Source organism: Ambystoma mexicanum, chromosome 2p (genome assembly GCF_040938575.1).
Source record: "Ambystoma mexicanum isolate Mex_15411 chromosome 2p, UKY_AmexF1_1, whole genome shotgun sequence".
Classification (NCBI taxonomy): Eukaryota; Metazoa; Chordata; class Amphibia; order Caudata; family Ambystomatidae; genus Ambystoma; species Ambystoma mexicanum.
Window position 1 is genome coordinate 739,732,146 of NC_090923.1, and position 21,961 is coordinate 739,754,106.

The 21,961-nt window shown below is 41.9% G+C and overlaps 1 protein-coding gene across 4 annotated transcripts in view; it reads left to right on the forward strand.

The window, feature by feature from the left end:
- The window catches only part of LOC138566734 (sprouty-related, EVH1 domain-containing protein 2-like), a 654,794-nt gene that overhangs the window by 576,670 nt on the left and 56,163 nt on the right, over positions 1-21,961 (forward strand). For 2 of the 4 annotated variants that reach the window (XM_069644361.1, XM_069644360.1), the window contains one exon: positions 19,553-20,258. In XM_069644361.1, the coding sequence (XP_069500462.1) occupies positions 19,553-20,233 (681 nt within the window). In that variant the 3' untranslated portion in view covers positions 20,234-20,258. Of the gene's footprint in view, positions 1-19,552; positions 20,259-21,961 lie in introns of those variants that run through there. The other 2 variants (XM_069644362.1, XM_069644363.1) reach the window with 2 other exon arrangements.

The following is a 21,961-nucleotide window of genomic DNA, read 5'->3' on the forward strand; positions in this document are numbered from 1 at the left end:
GGTAGCAGGAAATGGAACCACTTGGAACTCGGCTTCAACAATATTATTCAGAGGGTGCAAATCATTAACCATCCTCCAACTGACCCTTTCACCTTTTTCACAGGATAAATAGCTATGTTACATGGGGACACGGAAGGCTGGATAATACCTTGCTTCCACAACGCCATAATGGTATCATAAATCCCTTCATCCGCCTCCCTAGACAAGGGGTACTGTCTCACATGTGGCACTATTGCACCAGGCTTCAATTTTATCCTCATGGCTCATATGCTCTTCAGCAACCCCATGTCATGAGGATCACTAGTCCACTAGTGACTAGGCACCTTTTCCAAATCGTTCTGTCAAATATGGCAATGTAAGTTTCTCCCTATGCTCTATTGTTATCTGGGAAGGCATACCAACCTCAAACAAAATTTCTCCTGGGTCCCCAGCATCCTCGAACACATTTTCATCAGACACTGGCCTCAATGATAGTCTCAGATCAATGGACAAAACTGTGCCATTCCTCATCAGTGCCTGAGAGAACCACCTTGTCCTCTGTAACAATAACTCCTTCTAAAAGTATGGTGACAACAATACCTGGTGCTTTCTCTGGTGAAACAGCGGGTTGAAACTTAAACTCTGCTGGTATCCGTAATGCTCGAAACCCAGGAGTCTACCCCAGCAGTACCATTGCTATGTAGAGAAACAAATCTGAATGTTCAGGCACCCCCCTTATCATGCTGTCACTACAATATGCTTGCAAAAACACCATTGTTTTTGCATGATATAAACCTGGGGTTGAGCATACTCTACCTTGTTCTGTGAATGAGATCGTCATATTCAGTTTATTGAACAAGTTTCCGCCCAAGAGATTCACTGGGGTATCTGTACAGTACAACAAAGGAGCTGATAAATCCTAAATACCTATCTTAATAGGTAAGTTCTCTGTGTATCGAACCAACAGAATAGCCCCAGAGAATGCCTGTGTGTCTAGCATTTTACCTTCCTTGATGCAGGATCCTCCCAAGACATGCTTGGCCATATCAGCATCTTTAACCTGAACCCCTGGTCATACTGCAACCAGACGACCACCATAGGTCCGATATGCGTTAGGAATTCTCTGCCATAATGCCCCAGTATCCACCGGATACTTTTCCACAATTATTGATGCCAACATACGAAAACCATCTAGCCAATTATGAAAGTGTTTCTCCATTCTCAGCCTTCTCCTTTCTTTCGTATACTCATCCTTCTTGGTCAACCGTTTCAGGTCCAAACTTTCCTGTTCCAATTCTAACAATGCACAGATATCCACAAACTCATTTTATAATATACGTTTCTTAGTATGCAAGGGTATGTGCCATACCAGCACATTGTTTTTGCTACCATAGGACCAAAGCCAGGTACTCCCTTCCATATGAGTTACAATTTCTTGTATTGTTCGGTTCCACACCACCAAATCTATTCCTCATGCAACTGCTGGCTGTGAAATGTTAGATGGCTTGTTCATACTTCCCACACTGCCCTTGCTCATGCCACCATCTGGCAAACTAGCCTGGTTAAATGTACTGTTTTTGCATGAGTTAGGACATATCCCCCGTCATCCCAAGCCTGCAAGCATTGCAAAGCTATACCTTTTATATGCACTGTATACATGACCTGTGGTTCAGGTGCTGCCGTCATGTCATTAAGCTCTAGAGGTTATGCCAGAGAATCAACATCCTTGCTCTGCCCCACTGGAGCTTCCACTCCAAATGAACTTTGGGAGCTCCAGGTTCCAGATTCGCCCAATTTTCTCTTAACCTCCTTGCTAGGCCGGCGAGGGACTGCACTGCCTGTCACTCAATCTGGCTTGGCTCTCTTCTTTGGCTGCCCCTTCTTCTTAGGTGTTGACTCCTCTCATCCTCCTCTGACCAATTGACTCTGTGAGAACCTGGGCATCATGGGTCAGGCCCTGGAGTGGTTGATCTCCTTCTTCCTGGACCGACCCTCCCAGGTCCAACTTGGGTCCTTTCTCTCCACCACTTCTCTGTCCACATGTGGTGTCCCCAGGGCTCAAACCTCTCACCCTGGCTCGTCAATGTCTACTTGGCCCCTTTGGCCCACCTGATCTCTACCTTCGCCTCTACCTTCTCCTCTAACTGTCAGTGTTATGCAGATGACAATCGGCTCTCTTTCAGGCTCCCCTCAGCCCCATCTTCTCTCTCGCTCATTCCTGACTTTCTATCTGTGATTCAGGATTGGTGCACCTCCAACCATCTCTGCCTTAATGCCAGCAAGACAGAGATCCTTCTCATTGGGACTCCTGCTCCCGACTTCCAGAGTACTGATGTAGACAGAGAAGAGGTATGCAGTTATCGAAAAGGAAACCCTTGTGGTGCACTGGGCCATCAAAAATGTTTACTCTCTCATAAGGGAGTTGCCTGTCATGATAAAAAATGACTTGGATGCCTTTGTGTTCCCAGAAAGGACTAACTATGGCACCAGCATGCATTTAGATGTGGATGCTAAACCTTAATGAAGTACAACATAAGGATTATGTTCCTGGAGAAAGAAATGTGGTAGCAGATTCTTTGTTCAGGTTGCCTGTTGGGGATGAGATTAGCATGAGAATACGGAGGAAGTCCCAATAGTGATGGTCAATTGTGCATAAAGAACAGTAGACATAATGAGGAGGCAGGTGCACTCAAGAGCGGCTTGCAAGAAGTGTGTGAATCAATCAAGGAAGTAGTGAAAGATGTCTGTGATGTGTGCAGCGAGGTTGAAGACTGTAAAATAGCAATACTCCTGGCAGGGGAATTTGTTCTGCTTGTAGAACAGAGAAGAAAGTTGATCAGGTTAGCCCATGAAGGACCATTAGTACATAGCCTGATCAAGAAGCAAGCGAGACACACATTCAGGTTGCACAAAATGGATTAAGAGGGAAAACAAAACTGTGTGGATTGCAGGGACATTGATAAGGAAAAGCTGTGCTGTCTACCCCAAGTATTGCCAGTAAGTGTGCCAGACAGAATCTTGAATAAGGTGGCCATTGATATTATGGGCCCCCTTGATATGTTGAGGAACTATTTCATGTATGTAGTGATGTAAGCAGGTTGCACCTTAAGGTGGGTGGAATAGAGATGTGGCTCAATTGTCACTACAGAATCTTTTTTTTTACTTATGTTTTTGATCTTGATGGGGTGCCCAACCAGACTATTTCTGATATTGGAGTGCAGTTGTGCTCATCTTTAATGTGGGAGTGGGTACTGGGCATGGGCGTCATGCACTGCCGTACTTTATTTTATCACTCAGGTTTCAACAGATTGGGTGAGATAATAAATGCGTTGAATCAGTAGTGGATGCAGCTGGTGCTGGCCAAAAGTTTGAACCAGAAAGAAGCTGTTAGAGAGATGGTGGCAACCTACATAACTAGAGCTATGTGGAAGGCAGAACCCTCCGGTTCCCGGGCATAGCCTTAGTTTTAATGTGTACCTGTGATTTAATAAGCCATGGCTGTAGTGTAATCTGCCATATAACAGCGCTGTACCTTGTAGCGGAATAACACATCTTTGATAACTAATGCAATGCTCTGGCAGTTAGTTGAAGCTGGCTCCATATTGCAACATAGAAGCTAGAATTGATAGGCTCATAATATTAATATACACTATTTCATTGCAAAAAATCTTAATATGCTGACATGCATTTCGCCCATGAAGAGCCTTATTAAGGTACAATAATTTGGTAAGTAATGATTTGAAAATTCTTAACATGCATCACAACTGGGAATCACAATGAAAATGGATAAAAGCAACAGAAATGGCTATTCATTCGAACACATTTGTGAACAAACATGAATACTGAAAGATAAAGTGTAAGACATAATCATATCAATGCAACACACATCCTCAAGAAAAGTATATCAAGAAAATGTGGGTGGAGGTGTAAAAATAAAACAAAGATGTTAGTGTTTGCTCAGACAGTGCATTCAATAATTACTTGCACCGATTAAAACGACCTACAAAAATACGTGCACAGATTAGATCTTGACCTACGACTTTATGATTACTGGCATGTGTATTGCCCTATATCCACTCTCGTATTATGAAGCTGTTCATTGCTTAATTGATCTGACTGATTAACAAGTACGCTATTTTCATTTAGCAGTGTTCATTTTTTTGTTTTATGCAAAGTGTCAATTTAAATTCCATTTGGCGCCTCTAATAATGGTGACTAAGTACTGCTAACTCGTATTTCTGGATACGTAGGGGCATACCCTGATGAGTATCCATTTGTCCTCATCTCTCCGTGGTAATTTATGCCAATTGCGCTTTGTAAACGTATTATTAGTCTGAACATTAGCATTATGAGTTCATGCTTGGTATCAATCATTGTTCAAAGTTACAGGCCCAGCTATATGTAATTGTCAGTTGTTACCGTGTAGTTTTATGTCAATTTAACTCGTGTAATGTCTGGCTAATCTAAACGTTGGCATTACTAGTGTGCACTTTAGTATCCTTTATTGTCTAAAGTTAGAGGCGAATCTCTACATCACTGTCGATTGTAACTGTGCAGCAAGTAAAGATCAATGGGCCGTACCCAAAACGTTCAGTGCTAGTTCACTGCATGAGTTATGGAATGCATATTTCTTCTCAGTTTTCACTCCAAGCATTGTGGCACACGTTTCAGTGATTTTTTTATTTTTATTCAAATATATTGAAATATAAATAGATTCAAACCATGAATAATAACATTTTGTAAATAGTAATAATGCTTGGTATAAATAATATATTAACTACCTTTGTGGTGATAAATGGTGAAACAAGGTAAAGGTCAATCAATATGAACAGATAGGGCAGACATGCTAGTGAAGACAGGAAACAAGAGGCAAGGAAGGGAAAGGTGATTTCATAAATAATCATAATGGACTAATGCAACAAACAATTAATCAGAATGGTTGAGGTACTGAATGTGGTTAATAACCACTGAACAGGTCATCAAGCCTTGTTCTATCGAGAGAGGGGCGCCCGCTACCTTTGCAAACCAAATTTCAAGGAACCTGGGATTGGTAACCCTAGGTCTCCTGGGGGCAACCATACGTGGTCTCCCTCTCACTGTGCTTAGAGAGGCATCAGCTTCACCTCACTGATGATCCCCAACAAGGGTGAAACACGTGTATGGGGTTGCTGGTGATACTCTCGTTCAGGTTGGAATTGCCATTGCATTTCAGTGCTGGACTGCCCCTGGGCAGGACAAAGACTGATATGCAAATGGATATTTCCCATCTGTGAAAGGCACAGTGAGAAAAAGCAGTGGCTGCGAACTCTCAAGTGGTTAATAACCACTGAACAGGTTATCAAGCCTTGTTCTATCGAGAGAGGGGCGCCCGCTACCTTTGCAAACCAAATTTCAAGGAACCTGGAATTGGTAACACTAGGTCTCCTGGGGGCAACGAGACGTGGTCTCCCTCTCACTGTGCTTAGAGAGGCATCAGCTTCACCTCACTGATGATCCCCAACAAGGGTGAAACACGTGTATGGGGTTGCTGGTGGTACTCTCGTCCAGGTTGGAATTGCCATTGCATTTCGGTGCTGGACTGCCCCTGGGCAGGACAACGACTGATATGCAAATGGATATTTCCCATCTGTGAAAGGCACAGTGAGAAAAAGCAGTGGTTGCGAACTCTCAAGTGGTTAATAACCACTGAACAGGTTATCAAGTCTTGTTCTATCGAGAGAGGGGCGCCCGCTACCTTTGCAAACCAAATTTCAAGGAACCTGGGATTGGTTACCCTAGGTCTCCTGGGGGCAACCAGACGTGGTCTCCCTCTCACTGTGCTTAGAGAGGCATCAGCTTCACCTCACTGATGATCCCCAACAAGGGTGAAACACGTGTATGGGGTTGCTAGTGGTACTCTCGTTCAGGTTGGAATTGCCATTGCATTTCGGTGCTGGATTGCCCCTGGGCAGGACAAAGACTGATATGCAAATGGATATTTCCCATCTGTGAAAGGCACAGTGAGAAAAAGCAGTGGCTGCGAACTCTCAAGTGGTTAATAACCACTGAACAGGTTATCAAGCCTTGTTCTATCGAGGGAGGGGCGCCCGCTACCTTTGCAAACTGAATGTAAATATCCCATTCATATTAAACTTCCGAAGACAATTTGAAGAGAAAGCATAACTTTTTCAGTACGATGAATAGAGCAAATGTAATTCCACCAAGCATTGTACGATAGTTTACTGTAGTATTTCCAATTGGAAACAATTCAATTATTCGCATATAAGTGTTGACAATGGGACCAATCATTAAATTGCAAAATGAAAGTGGCTCTTGAAAATGAAAAATCTTTTGAAGACTAATCAAAATGTTTGACCAAAAAGAATACACAAATTTACAATCATAGATTAGAGGGGAGGAATCTGCATTTGTTTTTCAAATCTGTTTTTCCAAGCAGAGATTTTGTTGTAGATCTTTATCCTCTGCAGGTGCCTCCCTCTGGAACATTCTCCATGCCTGTCTCTGCCTTGAGTCGGAACTCCTTAAGTTCGGCAAACCCCTCAAGACCATCCTTTTCTCTTCCTCTTTCTCTCTCCCTTGTTAACCTCTCCTCTCTTTCTCTCCAGCCTCTCTCCCCCATCTCTCCCCTAACTCTACTCAGTTTTTGCTGACTGGTCGCCTGGCTCACCTCCAGAGCCTCGCAGGTCCCAGGCTCCCCGCCAGTCTTTGCACTTGCCTCCAGGCCTCTGCACTATGCACAGCACTACTGCACTTTCAGCTTTCCTTCCATGAGAGGGGTAACCCTACTGCACTTCATCATATGTTCCATGAGAGAGATAACATCTTTGCACTTAACCCAGGGACCTGCTAGACTGGGCACACTTGTTTCCCCCTGCCACCTCCCTTGCATTTGCATGACCTGAATGTTCTAGTCCTTGTAAGCTCTGTCTTGTCCCCTTTGTCTCCCCTCCCTATTCTTGTTGAGCCTGTTACACTTCATGCACTTGCACTAGGTGAAATGCCTAGTACGCCATTTACCTTTTCTTAGATCATTCGGAAACTTCAAGGCCTAAGAATGACTACTGTTTTTCCCTTGCTCCCTTCGCGCCTCAAAGTGCTTTGAAGCACTTCACTTGTGTATAAGCGCTGTACAAATAACAATTAAAATTACAATCGGGATATGACATGACCAACATTTAGTAGACGAACCGTTGGATACTTTGGCAACTCTAGAATGTGTAAGAAAAGCACGATGTAGAATAAAGAAGTATGTCTGATTTAGGTTGGCAGTTGTAACGGAAGGGGGGAGCCCTACAGGCGGGACCTTAGGCTGAGTACAAATGTGTATAACTAGGGGTGTGGTAGCCGCCGCTCAAGTTTAAACATTTCTAAAGTGTAGAATGTTATTTTATTTGCAAAGTAGATATATCTACGATGGTGGTGGAACTAATCACCAAGATCCGGCATGCAAGAAATATGAGTCATGCTCACAATTTAGGTTGGCAGCCACTGAAGAGGAGTACTACAGTTCCCAAAATACTGGTCCACATATCTGGGAAGGGTTGAAAGTCCCACTTAATTCCCACTGTCTGATAGTAGTGGTATTAAACAGGTTTTTATTTTGAGTTTCATTTAAAAAGGAATATAGTTTTGGGGCTTCAATAGAGGACTTATTAAGCATTGAAATTAATAAAAGTGATGGAGATTTTCGAGTTAAGAGCTCGATGAAAAGATGCATCAGATTCAAGAACATTAAACTGAAGACATAACTGTGCAAAGGAGGTTCGGTAAAATGATGAGATAGGTGCCTTTTCTGCTTAATGCCAGAAGTGTACCATCTATTAAAAATCTTACAATTTGATTTGTTAGGAAGATTTATTAAACCAAAAGAAGATACCATCAAGATCAGTTCCAATAAAAGAGTAGCTGGGAGTTTACCCCAAGTAGATTTTAAATATTGCAAGTAGGGGTAAGAAGTAATATTTGGCTAGGCAGGGGTTAAAAGAAAATGAGACAAGGTAAGTGAAGCAATAATATTAGCTTCAATATTGATCCATTTGGGGGCATTATTTAATTGATTTGATTTTCATAATGGAAGAACAAGGTCATTTGTATGTTAACAAAGGCTTTATGATATAAAAGAAAATCAGGAAATGTTACACCCCCAGATTGTTTAGGGAGTTTAAGTTTGTTGATGGTGATTCTTGGTGTTTTTGGCTTCATAAGAATTTGGAGAGTACATTGTAACGTTTCTTCAAAAAAGTAATGGAAATAGACACAAGCATCATCGACAGAAAAAAATAGGACTGATCATCATCTTGATAGAATTGAGATGACCCACCAAGATAAAAATAGTGGTGACCATTAAGAGATCATAGCATTAGTTTTATCTAAAATAAGGTTAGTATTAAAAGAAATGGTATCATGAACATCCTTTGTGAAATGTAACTCCAGATATTTGATATAAGAGGGCTGCCAGGACATTCCAAATAGCAGAGTATTGGCTAAAGTGCATGCATTAGAGAGTGGCATAATTTCAGACTGGTCAAGATTTCGTTTGTAGCCAGATACAAGAGAGAAGTCATCGTAAGAAGAGATTAAATTAGAAATAAAAGAAGCGGGATTAGACAGCTATAGTAAGACGTCATCCGCATAAGCCAATGTTTCGACTTCAGTATTACCAGGAAGTATACCCTTTATATATGACTTAGACCTGATACTTTGTACGAGAGGTTCAAGGGCTAAATTAAAAAGTAATGGCGAAAGAGGGCAGTCTTGATGCGTACCTCTCGTTATATGAAAAGAATGACAAAGAGAGTTGTTAATAAGAATTTGGGTGGTAGGTGTAGAGTGGAGAACATGGACAAGGCCAATCAAATAAGGAGAAACACACAGCACTTGAAGGATTCGAACATAAATAACGAAGAAAATCAGTCAAACGCTTTTTCAGCATCTAACGCAAAAAGAGCTAAAGAGTCATTTGATTTCTGGGAATGGGAGAGAACATTAAAAAGTAGTCTAGTGTTGGAGGACGCGAAGCGAGCTTTAATAAAACTGGATTGATAAATGTGGATGTGCTTAGGAAGAAAGACCTCAAGCCGTTTGGCTAAGATGTTTGCACACATTTTGAAATCGGAATTGTTAGAGAAATTGGTCTACGATTCTTGATCATGGAGGGGTCTTTATTGGGTTTGGAGAATAGCACCAGGAGTGTTTCCCCAAAGGAGCCTGGGCTATGATCCTTGTCAATAAAGTGGCTAAATTGTTCTAACAGTTTAGGAGAGACTGAGTCTATGAACGCCTTACAGAAATCAATGACGTAGCGATCAGGACCTGGTGCTTTAACTGGTTTAAGCTCTAAAATGGCCTGCTTAATTTCAAGTAAAGTAATTGGGTTATTGAGAGAAGAAAGGTCAATATGGTCCATAGGATTTCTCTAATTCCACTCAAAAAAGGATTAGATGTCAGATAGTTTGATAGAGGGATCTGCAGACTATATTGAAATAGAAATCTAGGAACGCTGTACTAATATCATTTCTTTAGTTAATCTTCTGCTATCAGCCCAAGTTTTGGAAGCAATGAGCAATTTCTATTTTTTTCCAGTTAAGATGCTACAATTCTACCAGATTTATTAGAGCCACTATACAATTTAGATTTGGAGCGAAGTAGAGAATTGGCAGCTTTGTTGGTTTGTTAAATTCAATGTGTTTGTTCATGAGAGTGTTAAATGTTATTTTTTATTTTGTATTATGTTTATGGTTAACAAATTTAAACCTTTTACATATTTGATCAAACATCCACATTCTCTTCACTACATTATAAAATAACAAACCTATATTCAGTGTATCAAATTTCATATCCGTATACACAGATTATTCACCCGCCTTTAAAATGTATTTCACAAATGTAATTACTGCTAAAAATCAGGCTTATTTTATCACCAATGAAAAATCTTTCCCACCATTCAATTGCTGTTAATAAGAGCAAATGCTCGTAGTGCCCCTCAAAATAGCATGTTCTCATTTCGGTCAGTGTTTTACAGGTAGTTACTAAATGAAACAAGGACTCCATAGACGTAGCATCCCCAGAATATCTGCAATGCAAATCACCCTCCAAGATTTGTTTCCTCACTAGTTGCACTTCCTTTGTAGGGACAATATTTAGGTGGCAGTGGATAAACAGATCTCTACACTAGGCTGACAGGATTTTTTGTAGTTATATAGGGATTTGGTTTAAAATTCCCAGCCGATATGAATGTCAGTCTATTTTTGCTTCTCACCTCCACAGTAGAGATCCAGTTTGGGTACTGCAATTGTTTTGTTTGTTTTACCTTAGCTGGGTTTGCGATGAGGAGGTAAGTTGGAATGTCACACAATCTCAAATAATTTTCACATTCGTCATTGCATGTCATCAATCCCTTCTCTGGGCACTTTGCCTCGCTACGTTGACTAAGGATTTTAAAAGGAGGTGGGATATCCAGAGCAATACATTTCCTATATAAAGATATCGTTTTCCACACAGTTATTGATTCTACGGTTTAAAGCCTCAGCTCAAATCGAATGGCGGCCATCGGTAATGAGTTTGGAAGTCTAAGAATCTTCCTCCAAAAGAGCCCCTCTAGCTTTCCCCATACTTTCATTGATAAATTCAGCATGATTTCAGCTCCATAGGTTATAATTTGTGCCACCTTCTGTTTATAGAAGGTGAGGAGAGGAATAACTGAGTATGTTCTATACCTCCTATGTAGCGCCGCTCCCTGGGATGTTAGTCGTCCCACTTTCACTCTCAACATAGCAAGATGTGCGCTCTCATCCACATTTTTCATTAACTGTTGCCCCTAAGTAGGTCATAGATTCCACAATCTCGGGTCTTTCCTCATTCAACATTTCTTTATGCTTCCTGTGAGCCGATGACGTGACCAGTACTTTAGATTTTTTCCCATTTACCTTCAGGCCCTCTATACGAATATCCCACAGGAGGAGGCAATAGAGATAGTTCATCTCTTTCTTATCCACCAGGCAACCCAACATAGGGTCCCAGCGGCATTCATAGTCGAACTAATGACCATTGCGCTACAAAGAAACTTTTTTGTCTACTCAGGACAGTTCTATCTACAAAAACGAGGAACTGCCATGGGGGCAGCCTTTGCCCCGAGCCTCGCGATTCTATTCATGGCTGCTTTTGAGATGAAACATGTTCTCTCCGAAAATAACATCTATAATCCACATATCAGAAAGTGGTACAGATACATTGATGACGTTATTTTTCTCTGGAGAGGAAATATCGAGTCCCTACAGGAATTCTTTGCCTACTTGAATTGCCAACATGATACTATCAAATTCACGATGCAATATTCCAAATTGACTATCAACTTTTTGGACCTATGCATTAATGTGAAACTTGGACATTTGGCCTGCAACTTACATAAAAAGACCACAGACAGAAACACTTTTCTACACTTTAAGAGTTTCCACCCCAGATCTCTCAAAGAGAATTTGCCCTTCAGTCAATTCCTTAGACTCCGAAGAAATTGTACTGAGGTTGCTGACTACTATATACATGCTAATAAATTGGCCGGTGAGTTAAAGGAACGAGGATACCCCAAGAAATTGGTATCCCATGCATTAAAAAGAGCAAGATTTACGCCCCGTGAAAATCTATTGGAATGCAACCCGAAAATACAAAATCAGGATCGCATAACATGCGTTACGACCTACAGTACACAATCATTTGCCATTAAGAAAACCCTTTTGAAGTATTGGCCAATGGTCAGAAACTGTCTTCAAGACAAAGGCAAACCTCTGTTTGCATTTAAAAGATCGAGTAACCTGAGAGATAAATTGGTGCATTCTACTAGCCATGGCAAACCCAACATAAGTCATAGAATTCTTAGACCCCTGTTGGGACACTTCCCGTGTGGAAACTGCCGGGCATGTAAATACACAAAGAAAATGTCCAACTTTAAAATTGAGGAGAGAGTATGGGACATACGTTTCTTGTCTAACTGCAAAACTACGAATGCAATTTATTGCATCCAATGTCCATGTGGACTGAGATATGTGGGCCAAACCACAAGACCAGTTCACATAAGGATCAATGAACATCGATCCAGGATTAAGTGCAAGAATCATCAAGCACCAATGGTGTCACACTATGTGGCTTTTGCCCATAGCTCTGAGGACTTACACTGGTGGGTTCTGGACACTGTCAAAAACAGTTCCAATCCAAAGAGAGCATTGAATGACAAGGAATCCAGATGGATCCATCGTTTACAAACTTTGGATAAACGGAGAGGTCTAAATGAGGAAACTCCGCAATGTCAATTTCTACACTGACCTTGGGGTCCCTCAGAGTCAAACATGGTTTTTGCTGCAGACCATTCTGGAGCACAGCTTTACTTTCTCTTCTCCTTCTCTCTTGTCTTTAGCCATCTCCATTTGGGGACACTGCTGTTCAGACAGACTTCGGCTTTCCATTTGCCCTCCTCTGGCCCCAGGAGTCCCCCCCGTCCCCCCCTCCCCTTCTCCACCTTCTGCACTCAGATGTTTCAATAGCTGGAGTTTTTTAAGCTGCACAAACTGGACAAGTCACTGCCAATTTGGCCCCATAGGTATCGCATGCTTAAATATACCCCAGTCCTCTCTAATTTTTGCTTTAACCCATAGGATTTGAATATTGGCATTGATTCCCTTTCCATCTTTCTGTTGAGACATCCGATAGTTTTTTTTCTCTTTTTTTCCCTTTCCCCTGAGTTACTATCAGCATGAGATTAGACTATACTTGCCGCTTATGGGCAGCTTTTGTCTACCAGAATCAAGCTGAGTGTCATTCCCTTTTCTGGCCACCATCATAACAATGGCGCACCTCCGGCAACTCGGACTGCATTCCAAGTTCCACGTTACGTAATTACAGCAGCCGTTCTAGCTGTACGTCTTTACACTCGCTGGCTCCATAGCCACTTGATTACAACTAGGATATATTCTGCCCTATAGAGGCTGCGCCTTTTATGTGTGACGAACACTACTGAGAGAGTTACTTGCCGGTCACAAATGAATCTAGCAGACCGCTAGCGGCCACGAAGACGGCATTTGCCGTTTCTTGTTTCTATTTGACCCGTATGCCCGCCTTACAGAGAAGACCTGAGTTCCCTCGTCTTACCTGCTCAAGGGCATCGGGTGAGTACATGTCTACTTTTATTTCCATCGCTGAGTGCTGGATTAGCTTGATATCAATACCGCTGGTCCCACACAGCTAGCATGGCGCTCTAATACGCCTCTTTTGGCCTTTGTGTTACTCCTATTGCAGAGACACATAGCTCCGACGAGTAACCAGCAATCTAACTGCGGCACGCTGACTTTGACATGTGCTGATTTTAGTTCCCAGATAAGCCCATGATTTCAGGCACAGACCTCTATTTTCTCACTTCTGCCATGTATTCCAAGTACATTTGTCACTATTTGGAATTCTGCATGCGGATTTCAGAGAGACACCTATTTTATGTGGTATACATTTGTGTTTCCCTCTAGATAAGTGAAGTGTGTACACACGTTACTGGGTCCTCTGGTCATCAATACCTTCCAGTATACAGATACTACCCAATCCGGTAACACTGCATGTGGCTCCAGACCTTTGTTCGATCGCCCAATTTGAGGTAAAGATACCCCCTCGATACTGAACACAAGATTCCAACTTAGGGGTGATTTCTCACTTGAGGGTGTCACAAAAATGTTCCCATATCTGACTCTACTTAGATCATTTGGCCTCAATATTCATATTTATTTATTATCTCGGCCTACTCTGACACACGATTGTTTTTTGCTTGATTCATTATTCACACATTGTAATATTTCTTCACGGTGCTGGACTATGCACACATATTGTATCTCGTTATGAACAATATTCCTTATAATTTGGCTCTTCACCCTGTGATGGGTTTGGGTGTTTCCCCCCTCTTCTTTTTTGTCTTTTCTCCTGCCTTTTCTTTTCATGTTCGGCTTTTTCCCTTTACATGTATTATTTGAATAGAAATTGGCACGCCTCTAGTTCTTTAACAGTCGCTTTTGGTTGGACTTTTTAATCTTCCCAAAACTCTCTTTAACATTATTTTTTGTTCCACTTTCTTGCCCTTTCTGTTTTTGCTTGTTTTTATAGGGGCTATAATTCTTACACATCTGACTTTTGGTCCTGAGGAAGGCGTTTTCTGTCCAGATCATTACGCCGAAACGTATTTCAACTACATCTGCCTGACCTTCTTTGGCTGTTTGAGTTGACCACTGGACTTACATCAGCTATGCCAGTTTGCATATACGTAGACCTGAGCAGTACTGTAAGAAACAGTAGTCCAATGTGAATACACAAGTCAAGTTGAAACCAGTCATCTACTCCCAAAAAAACCCCACAAGGAACAAAAATTGGCTCCTGTTTTCCTTTGTCTGGGATTCCTTGGCAAACATATATGTGGATTTCCAGAACCAAAATAGGGTGAAAACGAAGCATTGTCAAACCAAAATAGGGTGAAAACTAAGTAATGTTATAATATCCCTCTGTCATAGGAATAGAATTTATTTTCTGTGTTATTTATAGTTCTTGTCCAAATGAAAACATTTTTTATTGGTTTTTTTTTGCAAAAAATGTTTGTATGTTCTTTTTGTTTCACTTGTACTTAACTTTTATTGCTCTCCATGGTGCATGATTATTTCAAATGCTGTCATTTTGATCGAAAAATTATATTTTTGTGTAAAATGTCACTGAGGCTCTTGCACCAAAAGTTGTTTTATGTTTTCTATTAAAATAATGAGAATTATAGCCAAGTCTTTGGTCAATATTTAAGCGTTAAATTCCTAGCAATGACCCTCTGAAAACAGCTATGACATGACCACATGCTAAGCAGAGGTAAAATACAAAGAGCCAGAGTCAATTAGGACACTCTTTGGAACTAGAAAGTAATATGCCCAATTGAGAGTGATCCTGCAAGGGAACCTTATGCTAGACCTGTTTACTAGTCTGTGGCATTTTTCTTGTATGCTACAGTGTTGTACACTAGTTGTTTGCTTTTTGAGGTTAGAAAAAGTGAGGTGAGTATCAGTAATAGGTATACTACATCACCTGTATTTTACACCCTGTGGGGTCACTATTTGTTGATACTTGTTGAATCCTTCTTCAAGTAAAGCATGGAGGCGTTTAGCCTGTGCTGAAGTCCAATCAGGGTTTGGTCAATTATTTTGGGGAGGGAAAGTCTGAATATTAAATTGGGAGTCCCTTAAATCAGACGTGTAAAGATTGAATAATATCAGGGCCAGGGGGGCAAACCCTGCTTCAACCCCCGATATGTCAAAATGTTCCTATAGAGTGCTTCATTTGATATTAATCGCACCTGGATCGATGTATCCGTATATAATGCTCATATTGCCTCAATCAAGGCTGGGGGACAATTGCAGTCCGCTAGTTTATCCCACAACCGCTCCCTGCTACCTCCATTAAAGACCTGCTCCAGGTCCATTAAAGCTAGAAAGGTTTTTACTCCAGATTCCAAGGACCTCAACTTCAAGTGGTTCAGCAGGAAGAGATTAAGTAAAGTACCTACGCCCTTGACAAAACCCGTCTGGCGGGGGTCGAGCCGCCCCGAATCCACTGTCAATGCATTTAGGTCTCTTAGTAAGATTTTAGCAAAGAGCTTGCCCAAAGTATCGAGCAGGGCGATCGGGCGATAGTTCTCTGGCTTGCTTCGGTCACCCTTCTTGAAAATTGGCACCACAACTAACTCCCTCCAAGCTGAAGGTATCTGTTTTGTCATCATAATCGGGTCAAATAGCTTGACCACAAAATCCGCCCAGGCATCCAGATTTCCTTTGAGCACATAGTTTGCTATACCATCTGGGCCTGCTGCCCTGGACGAGCTCAGCCTTGCAATCCTCCCTACAATTTCATCTTTATCAAATGAAAATAACCATCTGTTCCCCTTATTCAGCATAGTCCTCCCAATCACCTCTCCAACCTGTGCAAATAGTACAGTGTAGTGATTCACCCAATTTTCCTCCGACACTTGCCTAATTATCAGCGCAGATTAGAAAGAAGCAACAATAATAATGAGCTCCCAAATTCTCCTTGTCAACATAAGCTCTGCATCTTGCTGCAGCCTTTTTGCTTTAGATGCTCAGAGGCAGTTGTGGTAGGTCTGCTTCCTTTTTCTTATTTTTTTGTTGGTTAACTCGTCTCTGCATCTTTCATCTTTTAAGTTTAATTATATCCACTCGCAGAAATTTCCTAGCTTGCATAATATCATGATTATATGAGTGCACAGGTTTGGAGTTAAATTTACCACTCTGCTCACCCACTTCCCCATATGCATTGAAAATCCAGGCATACTCTGTATTGCCTGGGTTTCCTGCTATAAATTGCTCAAATTGAGAAGAAACCTGTGGAATTTCGGCTGGTTTTATTCTTATCCTATTTTTCCCCCATGATAATTCTACCGTGGTCGGTGCAACCATATTCCTCACCTGCTGCCTTACTATCCGTCTTATTGCTAGCAGGTTATGATCACTCATAGGCATGCCTCCACGCCACCCACTGGACTGGGATCTGTATCTGTACCCATACAGCCCTCCCCTTTTCTTCCTGCACTTTCAGACCTTCATGGCCTGCTGCCATAAACCCAGCACTTGCCACTTGCTGACTGCACTCCCATTGTTTGTTGCCTTTTTATTTATTATTTTATTATTATTTTTGTTTTTTCCTTCTCGCTCTGCACTCTCCTTTTGTTCCCTCTTCCATGCACTTCTCCCCCTTCCCCTCTACCCTGCACTTCCACGTTCTCAATGTCACTGGGCCTAGTAAGATCATTGTTTTTGTTCTCCCCTGTTCCCCTTCCCCTGCCTTGTCGCGCTCTGAAACACTTGGTTATGAGCGCGATAGAAATAAAATATCAATATCAATATCTCTCTGATTTCAAATTTTTCAACTGCAACTGGGATCTTTGCTGACACAAGCAGTAATCTAGACAAGCCTGCTGCACCCCCCTCTGCCAGATGAGGGCACCAGGGATGTCCCCTCTTGTTTGGCCATTTAACATTTCCAAATCTCAAGCTCTTGTCTCATTAACCCAGGTCAGAGCCTTTTTACCCATCAACGAATCGCTTAACACAATTCCCTCAGTATTCAATAAGTGCATATTGAGATCTCCACATAAAACATTGTGGGGGGTTTCCACTGCAATAAGGGCTTCACCCAATAACACCCTAAAAGAATCAATAAAATCACATTGCAGGCACATATGCACACTCCAGTACAAATTAATCAGGAAAATTGTTATCTTCTCCCTACCAGACAGACTCTTACGCCCCAACCTCATCATCTGGACAAAGGGGATTTTGTTGAAACACTCTTTCCACAACAAACCCTCTATCTAATTTACTCAGCGTGAGAAGCCCCAAATAAGACCTCCCCCTTGCATGCATTTTAGCGCTGGATTTAAATACACCTCATATCCTTCGCATATTGGTTTCAAAGGGAGCCAAGTCTCTTGTAAACAAATCATCACAATCCCAAATTTCCATTTGAAAATAGTTCCACAAAGCCTCTTGTATGATATGACATTATATGATAGATGATATGATATGATAGGTTATTTATAACGCGCTTAATACCCAGAGGTTTCTAAGCGCAGACCTGGGGATCGAACCTGTGTTGCTCCATGTCATTTTGCTTCCAAGGTGAAAACGTTGTCGCTGAGCTATCCTCCCGAGACATTTCAAGAGGCTATATGAACAGCCTCCATCGGAATCTCATTCTGGCTCTAGGGCTGGTGAGGTTCTGCCAATGCCTCTGCCAGCGATGACCAGCAATGAGACTGTTTATTTATTTATATTTATATAAATAAATAAACAGTCTCATTGCTGGTTCCCCCTATCGTCTGGGGCTCGTGGACACTTGGATCTGAACTTGAGGCTCACACATAAGAAAGTTTTCAGACGCTTGTACTGGACTCCAGTGCGTATGCATGGTTTGGGGTTGATTGACAGTCACGTTTTTTGGGGATGTGGAAAAGAGAGGGGCACCCTAATACATTGCTGTGACTGCCCAATTTGATGCAGTGGCCCACAGGTTTATACAACAAGAGCCTATTGACAGAGCTCATCAAACATAATACATGCTTTGTGATCACCACACACGCCTTGAAAAAGGCCTATTTTCGGTCAAAACACATGTCAGCTGAGTGTATTAATAAATCACCAACAAATATAAAGTGAAAAGACTGCTCCAATTCTTTGTAAAATCTGTATACAATCATACAAGGAGCTATTACTTCAATTAACCAGGGATGATACTGATTCTTCAACCCAAATTCACTCCACTCTAATACATACATTGTGGGGTTGTTCTAGGTCAAAGGAATTTTGGGGGAATGTTTTGGACAAACTGCACACAATACTGTCAGTGAACTGTCCTAGGATGCCTTTGCAAACCCTTTTATTATATGGTGAAGGAAGGGGCAGAATTGTTAAACAGTATAGTCAATGGATTGACAAAGTGCTAGTAGTGGCGGCAAAACAGATTCTGAAATTGTGGAAAAAAAGAAAAAGAAAACAGGTGGAGAACTGGGTGAGCGATGTGCAGGTACTGTCTGACTTTTTTTTTAGAAGATTTTGTTTTGGAAACTAAATCAAGAAGATGATTATTTGGATCTCTGGACACCCTTTAATAGTTTATATGGTGGGTGAGAGTTTGATTACATTACGTGTGGGTTAAGTTGGTGAGAGAAATTCTGGGTAGGGTGAAGGACTGCTGATTCATTCTACAGGTGTAAAATGCTGATGTGGGTGATGTATCCCCCCACTGTTAAGTTTTTTTGCCTTCTCTTTCCTTTTTTTGTATTTTAGTGTTGTGTTACCATTTCGTGTATCCAGATGAATTTATGGCGAACATGATTTGATGAAGATGTGTTATGTTATAATTATTATTTTACATAATTCATTCTTTAGGACCGATTAGATGTAGTAATTAGTGAGTTCATTAATTAGTTCTGGGGTGAATTATGAACCCAACGTTGCATTATCAAATGTATTCATTGTTTGAATTGATTGTATTGTGAAACTTATAAATAAAGTGTTTTAAACAATAGAAAAAATAAAAAAGTGCTTGTCTTAAACTAGTGCACTCTGTTGTAGGGTATCCATATAGATCCATGATGCCAGGGATACCATATTTTCTGCCCTGTCATTTCCTTTTAAGAAGGAGCATTATATGCTTTAGTTCAATTGGTTCAATTCAAGTGCAATAAGACTACAGCTCCCAGCCAGCATTAGCATGATAAATGAAGTCCAAGACTGGAAACAGAGTACCTATCACATGGACTCGCCTCAAGGCGATTAGCTCTTTACTCACTCATTCACGTACAGATATGGTCAGCCTACTCTAGGACTCCGATTTATTGAACACATGCTAAAGAAGGACCTGCCATAGGGAACATAGAAGAGGCTAGCCATTATTAGGGATGAGCACATGTTTGAAACTAGTCTAGCCTCTGCCAGGAAGATGTTGGGGTAGTGGGAAGTAATACATGCAAGGCATAACTCTCTTGTTCTGATCCCTGTAGGGCCAGCAGCCTCTGCAGCACTTGACCTTCCACGACGAGGAGGAGCTGGAGAGTATCAATCCATGCAAGGACCTCTGGGTGTCTAAGGGTTATGAGGACTATCGACGGGCTGTTGTGCAGAAGAGGGAGCCAGACCCTGACAAGATAGACATGTGTGTCCACTTTGAAAAAGGAGGAAAGGCCAAGGAAAATGAGTACCGCTTCCCGGCAGCAGCAACAGGTCCAGAGGGCCCTCTCCGGGACCCCAAGGGTGGCTCCCCTTCCTGCAAGATCCACGGGGCACCTTCACCCAAGCTGAAAAGCCTCAAGGAACAGCAACAGGTAGAGGAGGACGCAGTGCCTTCCCGCTGTGTGTACTGCAGGGACGTATTTAGTAACGAGGAGAATGGACGGGGTCAGTGCCAGGACGCCCCGGATCCCATCAGTGACTGTGTCTACCAGTTCACCTGTATGTGGTGCGCCGAGAGCATGCTCTATCACTGCATGTCGGACTCGGAGGGGGAATTCTCAGACCCTTGCTCCTGTGACCTTGGACACCCACACTTCTGCGTCCGGTGGATGGCCCTCATTGCACTCTCCCTAGTGGTGCCCTGTATGTGCTGCTACCTGCCCTTGAGGGCGTGCCACTGGTGCGGTGAGCATTGCGGATGCTGCGGCGGCCGGCACAAGGCGGTGCGGTGAGGGGAGGCGGGGGCAGGGGTGGGAAGGGCAGGGGCGTGACACAAATCAACCTTAAGGCACCTTCGTCTGAAAGAGGGGGTAAGGGAGGCAAATAGCAGAATAGAGGAAATATGACAGTGACATCAGAGAAATGCCCCTTCACTCCCACACGCACAGACACACACACTTATTTATTTTTTTACTTCCAATCAACAGTGCGACTTTCTTGTATAGGTTCAGTTAAAACAAAGAGATTAGCAGTTGCCATGCATTCCATGACAGATTTGAAATATGGGTGCTGAGCCTTTAAAGGGCCAGTCTAGAGTAGTTATATAATTTCAAGTGTATTATTACTTTTAGTATTCTTCTCTTTTTACTGTTTTTTTTATTTGTAGGTTTTACTATTTCGTGTTCCCTACTTTTTGTAAAGTGTACAGTCTAGTTTACAGCATTAAAATGCTTTCCGTTCAACGGAGACTTACACTGAGGGAACTCCGACATCTCTGAGAGTGAACAGTGGAGATGAAAGCAGCTAATTACAAGTAACTGGAGCAATGTCACAGTCTGCGCTAGAGAGCACCTGGACAGTCTATACTGACACCACCACTGGAATCTCTCAGAAAGCGGAGCTCTCTTTGTGCAAGTGTATTTGGGATATGTACAAAATTTTATATTAAAAAGGAAATATGCTTTATAGAACGTTAAATAGTAAAACACACCATTAAAAACAGAAAAAAGGGGAAAAACAGGTAAAAGTGATGTTTTAAATTGAACATGTGACTGAGCTGATACTTAAAAACAAATCGAAACCCCGAAAACCCCGATCAGAGGTTGAAAATAAGGTCTATCATCCCAGTGTGCATTTTACCAAGGAAGGTTTCCGAACATGAACCGAGCAAGTCACAATTCACAATGGCCCATTGTTCCTTAGCCCTTGTCCTCTGTCTAGTAGTCAGAATTGTTGGTTAGCCTGCTCAAGGTTCGAACAAAAGCTTCAATGTCGAGGTCTGGGAAAAGTTTATTTCTAAAATGTGGACTAGTATATATGATATTATCTATACAACTGTTTATTCCAACACTAAAATTCCATAGTGGCACACCTCCCCTGCAGACCTTTCTTGCTAATATGCTATTATTACGTTGGCCTCAGACCTGTCTCTTTCCTTCTCCCGAAGTGCATTTACATGAGGCTCACTTGACTAATAATACAAAAAAAATGTCTATTTAGTATTGCAAAGAAACTCGTATCCCTACAAATCTGTCTCAGATGAAAACAAATACTTAGCTGTCTTAAACTACAAAAAAGGGGATCGGGATGAGTCCCATTTTAAAGAGAGCCCTCTTATGTTGTGGGTGAAGGAATTGTCAACATTATTTCCGTAAAGTAAGAGATTATTTGTCCTGGATCATGCAGATGAACCACATGTAGGGGCTAAAGTCACAATCTTGATAAGGTGGACCCCATGAGCATTTGTGGGCAGAGCATCTGCTGCTGTAGCCACCTACATGTTCCTTGAAGACAAAAGAGCATGCCGATCTGGAGCTCCAGCTGTGGGCACGACATTTATCACCCACAATTAACCAACTAGCTCTGCAAAATGGTATGAAACATAAGCGCTTTGCACTATTTTCCTGCAGAACCCGTAGGGGGTGAAGTTACAGTCCAGTTCGCAAGGTGCCAACCCATTTCTCAAGATGACACTAAAGCCAGGCTCTATTGCTACCAGGTTTGTAGAATATTACAATTAA